Here is a 6,587-nt window from a genome sequence, read left to right on the forward strand (position 1 = left end):
TAGCCGAGATGAGTTTCAGTAAGCCTCAGCCATTATCATACTGATCATCTGTTGAACGTGTGGAAAATAATGTTATAATCACAACCAGAGATAAGACAGGAAGTGATTAGCGCGTATTGTGAAACTGTGGTCGAGCTTTTTTAATACCTAAGGCAATACGCAACATTCATGCACGTGTGAAGTTAGTAGTTGTCTTCCAGGTTTCGAAACAATTTTCTTTACATTCCATGGAAGATAAACTGATTGGTCTACCGGTACAACGAATACGAATAGAATATAAATTTATTGAGGATATAATTTGTAATCTCAACAGGAGAAAAAAATATACAGGACGCATTGTTTGTACTGTGCACGAATGTCGTAGCGCCGAGTGGATCATCTTTTGGTTTCGCTTTGTATGTTTAAGTTTTTCCCCTTCGTTTCCGGTATTAGGAAGATGATGACGAACACACTGACCGCACAAACGGCGGACGATATCCATACCGTACCATGGATGTGGATCGTCTCCATCAGGATGGGGTATAGCTTTACGCAGACGAATGCAAACATGCACAGCAGTGTGGCGCTAATAGTGCTTCCGATGCTACGCAGCTGGAAGCATAGGAAGGGTGTGGGATGACGCAAATCGTTTGCAAATGAGATGCATGCACAGTCGGAACTTACCTTTGGTGGCATCACCTCCGGTACGATAAAGAAAGGAACGTTGGTAATACCGATCGCGGCTAGGAAGAGTGTTAACGACAGTGCCAACACTGGTAACCATTCGACACCCTGCAGATTGTGGCCGTTGGTGAGCAGGTACGAGTGAGCACCGAGCACGGCCAGCGCCAACCCGACCCCCGATGCGGACAGGAGCAGCAATATCTTGCGCCCGACACGATCGATGATGGTAAACGATGTGACGTTGCCGCAGATGTTAAGCACAGCCAAGAGTACCAGCGCCAAGTTCGGGTCAATCCCCGTACCGGACATCTGGAAGATTGTGCCGGCGTACGTGAGGATGGCGAAGATTCCGCTGAACTGATTCAGTGCCATCACGAACACACCGATGAAGAGGCCTCGCTTCGCTTCCGGTGTGGCTGCAACGGTACGGGTAATGGCGAGGTTAGACCGAAAGGAGTGGAAGGTCCTTGAAAGGACCAATTGTATGGAGTTCTTACTGAAGTCGGCCCAGCAGATTCGGGACTGTGTGCTTTCCGTTAGGATGAAACTCCTCATTTCGTCAAACTCCGTCGTAAACTCGACCGTGCGGTGGCGTTCGTCTGGTATGTTGCGATAAAACATGAGGGACTGTTCCGCCTCTAGCAGACGACCCTTGCGGAGCAAACAGTATGGCGTTTCCGGCAGGAAGCTCACCAGAATAATGTATCCAACCGGAGCAACCAGCATTATCTTCGGTATCACGTAGTAGGGCAGATAGTTTCCTGCTGCGTAGATGAACACTAGCCCAATGTTGATAAAAATGATCGTCAGTGATCCAAGCGTTCCGCGAATCCTTGAAGAAAACGGGACATGATGAGTCACGGCATGGAGGGTATTAGAAAGCACTTACTGTTTATCCGCAATATCAGCAATGTAGAGTGGTACGACGCTGATGACACCACCGCCCGTAAGGCCACTGCAGAAGCGTGCCCAATAGATGTACCACACGCTGTCACCGATGAGAATCAAAGTCCACAGGATGAGGTGTGGCACAGGTATGAGCAGCAACGCCACCTTCTTGCCAAAATACGTATGGATGAGGGCGAAGAGTATCGTGCCGATCGTACCACCGATGCACAGAGTGGCCCCAATCCATGACGCTTCCTCGACAGTAACTGGTCCACCTGGGAGTGGCGTATCCGGAGATCTTAACAACGGTATGATCGGTGCAGGCCATCCAACCGTCACTCCATAACTTGCCGTAATGATGTGAACTGTGAACAATCGAGAGATAGAGAGAGAGAAAGTGAGGTAGTTGTGGAACTAATCGAACCGTTTCGGATTGGGATGGAACACTAAACTTCCTCAATGTTGTCACCATACTTCTGAGCACTGCCAGCAGCTGGTTGACATTTTCACGGGCCCAAAAACTTCTCCGACGCGGCACAATGTGTTGTACGTCCACCATCGTTGGCGAAAACTGGGCATTGTTTACGATTCGCAAACCCAACGAATGCAAACAAACCCCAACCGTGGGGTTTGCCCCGTGCTCTAGACACTTTGACAATTATCTAACCGATTCTAATATTAAACGCGCTTCGTCCAACTAACCAATGCGCGCATGCGCCAATGTGCATGTTCAGTTCGCAACCGGACCGCTGTCAAACGGCTTTATTGGCGGACTTTTAATCGGGGGGTGAGTTCCATTTGTTTGAATTAACGAACGGTGGCAGCTGCGTTGGGACGGTCGGGATGTTTTGACGTCTTCCGTGCCGTTTCACGATTGGGCAATCGATCGGTTCGGTCCTGTGCGTTCGAGCATCGTGAATATCGCGGCTAGCTTCGATCGAAAAAATAAAAACACATCACAACTTTACATTCTGTTGCAAAGGTTCGTCTACCAACGGGGCAGTGAACCGTTTCTATCTGCATTGCAAGTATGGGGCTGAGTATGCCATGACTGCTCGCTGGATGAATAATGCACCCGGCTTGTCCATTTATTCATCGTGTCCTCTCGCTGCGGTCCACCGTCAGACGACATCGCTGAGCGATGTAAATCGTGTCCTCAATGTTGATGCTTGAATTTCAGTTTACAAATTTTGCGACAAGCTCCACATCCCGGAGACTTTGTTGCTTGTGTCACACCGAGGTTTAGCTAATTATCTACCGTGGCTTATGCTGTGAGCAGGAATCCGGGGAAGAAGATGCTCTTGTGTTGGGTAAATACCGCACAACCCCGGACACCGATGCGCGACTGTCTAATGAACAGATCACACATACCCAGAATCGATTCCGAATGACCAAGACCGTGAAGCATGAGCGCAGGCGAAAAAAAAAAAACAGAGAAGCAAATTGAATGATAAAGCGTAAGCAAAGTTCTCAAACCCACCGTGGTTCTCTTCCGGTTGGGTTAGAAGAGCTTTTTCTAATGCAAATGATTGTTTGTGCGACGGACTGGACACCCTGCAACCGACCGACTGGAACGGACGGACCGGCTCGTTTCGACGTCATTCGCATGCAGCTTATCACCCGGCTGTCCCGGTCGCTCGGGCGTTCTAGCGAAAGGGGGGTTCTATTTGTCCATTTATTATAAACTGTTTGCCAAAGCGCGTTCGCTTTGGTACTTGTGCTTAACCCACACACACACACACACACACGCACACTGTCTCTTATTCTCACGTAGTCACATTCTTTGGTGCGGCAAGAATGGTTCGGCTAGAAGAACGATCGTGCCTGACTGATCTGGAGTCCCGGGAGTCCCGGGACCAAAGACAGGTTCGCACCTTGCCGATTGGCTTATAGTTCGTTTCGGTTTTCCTCTTGTTTCTGCCTTTCCTTGCTGTATGCTTGCTCGTTGGATTCCGTACCGCCGTCACCGTCCATCCACGCGGGTGCCCTGGCACCCTAGGTTCGCCCAAGCTGTCATCGACTAACTCACCATCAACCCCATCACGACAGGGTGGGAAAGGCAGTTCAATGAACCATGTGCGACTGCGACCACAAGTCCCCCCCCCCCCCCCCTCCCTACCCCCCTCTCCCTGCCCCATTGTGGGTGGGTGTAGTGCGTCATCATTAGCACACGTCTCGGCACCGATATTGTCGCGTCGCCCGATCCGCTTACTTACCGGTCGCGATGGCAGCGAACTGTTTCCAGTATCGGCGTGATAGAAATTCCAAAAACATGCTACCAGGTTGGAAGACACGGAGAACTTGCGCTTGGGGCACGCACCGTTGCGATACTGACCCGCTGCCGGATGGGCTTTCGGCACGCTTCCGAACAGTGTGGGTGACCACCTGGGATGGACGGAGGATGTTATCTTTATTGTATCATCTTCAGCGACCCGGCACACCCCGGGCCGTGATTTACGATCAGCCAAGATTTGTTCTTACCGACTAGACGGCCCAGATAAGCAGGCTGGATGTTTGAGCGCCGGGCCAAAGTTTGCCTATCCATTGACGAGTGAAACCAAATAACTGAAGCAGACTTTCAATTGCAATTTTTGGGATTTTCCATTCAATTATTTCTATTATTCAATTCCATTTTAAGTGTCATAAAGACACTGATTATGCTAGGTATGAGGTGCATATGAGGCCAAGTGGGGTGTTGTTAAGAATGAGTGAATTAGTTGATCGAATAGCAAAGCAAATAATATCAGAAATTAAAGACACACCTTTCTTCCTGTTTTATATGAAAGTTTTTATTTAACTTAATTTATTTATTCTATTTCTAGTACATATGAAGTTATGTTGTATGTAAAAAATTAGCTCCACATTCGATGATTGGTCTAGGCTTAGAACCCTCACAGCTTTCGGGGTTTTATTTCACGTACTTCATTTTGAATGAACTTTCGGTAAGCAAGCGTATATGCCTTATCTAACATACTAATACATACATACTAACATACTATTATTGCTAAGAGACGAAAGAATCGCTTCGGAACCATAGTTTCTTTATGTCATATAATATTTTCTGTATTCTGGTATATCTTTTATTTTTGTAAAATTAAAATAAGAAGCTTTTATTAGCGTTTGTCAAGTGTATATGTTTTTAATATTATTATCTTTATTGGTATTTTAGTATTTTATCTTAACACCCTTACTCGCTTTCCGCTCGTTGAAATCTTCGTCTTTTTAGGTAAATCCTTGTGGAAAAACGGCTCATAGCGTCAAGAGGTCATCACTAACACATGAATAATAGTAAGTGTCCTTTATTTTAACATTTATTATAGTTCTCTAAATTTTGCACAAGTTATGTTTGATGGTTTCCTACAAATTGGTTATGAAACCTTCTGGAAATTGTTGATAAAAACCGCAAACTGTTGTTGTCGAGAGTGATATACATGTAAGATGAGGCAGTCAGGCCCTGCCCCCGTTTCCTGGTTTTAGCCTGCTGCTGTAGTTTATATAAGTGCTAAAATGACTGGGCCGTCCGGTGTCTTTGTCATGACATGACCAACCCACCAGAGCTTGACCTACTCAGACGAGGCAGTAAGAGATATAACGCCCAGGCTCTTCTAGGGGATTGATTCGCCATTTGTCTCTGTGCAAGTGGACGACCTAAAATGACTGGGCCGTCCGGTGTCATTCTCATGATATGACCAACCCTCCAGAGCTTGACCTAGTCAGATGAGGCAGAAAGAGATATAACGCCCAGGCCCTTCTCGGGAATTGATTCGCCATTTGTCTCTGTGCAAGTGGACGACCTCACATGACTGGGCCGTCCGGTGTCATTCTCATGACATGACCAACCCACCAGAGCTTGACCTAGTCAGATGAGGCAGAAAGAGATATAACGCCCAGGCCCTTCCAGGGGTTTGATCCGCCACTGTCTCTGTACACGTGGACGATCTAAAATGCCTGAGCCGTCAAGTGTCATTCTCATGACATGACCAACCCCATCAGAGCTTGACCTAGTCTGATGAGGCAGAAAGAGATAAAACGATATTTTCACTCGCTTATAGTTACTCCTATAAGGAAGATTACTAGTAATATTACCAGCAAATGCTCAATATTATTATGCTAACAAACTGTTTGACCAAACACTGGGTTAGCGGAATTGCGGAAGCATATCCTAGTTGCTTGCTCAAAAATCCGAGGAGATTGCAACGATGGACAAGAGATGCGAGATCCGCTCCATTTCGTGTGATATAACTTCACTATGAATCATTCCTTTTGGTTCCTAATCTGAAATCTTACCTTTAAAAGCACCAGCGTCAACCTGTTCCCGTCCATCAGCACTTCTTTCACATCAACAACACTCGCCAAGTCGTACAACGCCAATGTTCTATTTAGTTTATTGGTGTATAACTTTATTTCATGCCCGCAGTGTACACAGGCACCAGGTTAACAAATAGTCTTTATTAAAGCTTAGTAAAAAGGTTTCTTGCAAAATGCTGCTCCTACCAGTCTACCTTCCTATCTTCCCCCGCCCGTACAGTATATGTAACCCCCGTGTATCTCCCACAATTCTCGATACGCATGCCCGCATCCGCGGGCTAGTGTAGCGTTGCTTTTGTTCCTGTTGTGTTCAATCAGTATCAATCTCCTAAATGCTTCGCTAGCTACTACTTATTTATTGTACCGTATCGTATCATATAGTTTTTGATGCTAGAATATATGCGGTGTGTGCGGTTTTTTGTTGTTCATTTGTGGATGTCAATAGTACATCCGCAGCTTAGCTCCAACGCAATAGAACTAGGGATTTAGTTCTTAGTGTTATGCTTCTTGTGCATGTGTGTTTTGGGGTTGTTTTTTTTTTTGCTCTTGTTTTACACTCACACACACACTTCGATTCAGATTTAGAAAGAAAAGTATGCTTATGTCATGAAAAAAGTGTATAATACAATTCAAGATGCTTCAGGAGGTAATTCATAAAGGGTATAAAACATAACGAAAACAAATGTTTTAAAACATACGCCAGCGTACGGTTTGGCGTACGCAGACGT

The 6,587-nt window shown here is 46.2% G+C and overlaps 1 protein-coding gene across 1 annotated transcript; it reads right to left on the bottom strand.

Moving 5' to 3' along the window:
* Nucleotides 1–375: 375 nt before the first annotated feature.
* On the bottom strand, nucleotides 376–3,825 carry LOC128714975 (facilitated trehalose transporter Tret1-like). The gene is made up of 5 exons (XM_053809858.1): nucleotides 3,768–3,825; nucleotides 1,553–1,916; nucleotides 1,161–1,495; nucleotides 664–1,079; nucleotides 376–591 (listed from the first exon to the last, which is right to left on the bottom strand). Exons 1-5 carry the CDS (start codon nucleotides 3,823–3,825, stop codon nucleotides 376–378), a joined length of 1,389 nt encoding a protein of 462 aa, XP_053665833.1.
* Between the last annotated feature and the right edge of the window lie 2,762 nt (nucleotides 3,826–6,587).

This window comes from Anopheles marshallii, chromosome 3 (assembly GCF_943734725.1).
Source record: "Anopheles marshallii chromosome 3, idAnoMarsDA_429_01, whole genome shotgun sequence".
Taxonomy (NCBI): Eukaryota; Metazoa; Arthropoda; class Insecta; order Diptera; family Culicidae; genus Anopheles; species Anopheles marshallii.

Bases quoted from the DNA above. Each gene is read 5' to 3' on its own strand.
- LOC128714975 (XM_053809858.1), bottom strand. From the start codon at position 3,825: ATGTTTTTGGAATTTCTATCACGCCGATACTGGAAACAGTTCGCTGCC. The intron at 1,917-3,767 runs GTAAGTAAGCGG...GATTGTTCACAG, and splicing joins GTTCGCTGCCATCGCGACCG to TTCACATCATTACGGCAAGT. The intron at 592-663 runs GTAAGTTCCGAC...CTATGCTTCCAG, and splicing joins CGGAGGTGATGCCACCAAAG to CTGCGTAGCATCGGAAGCAC.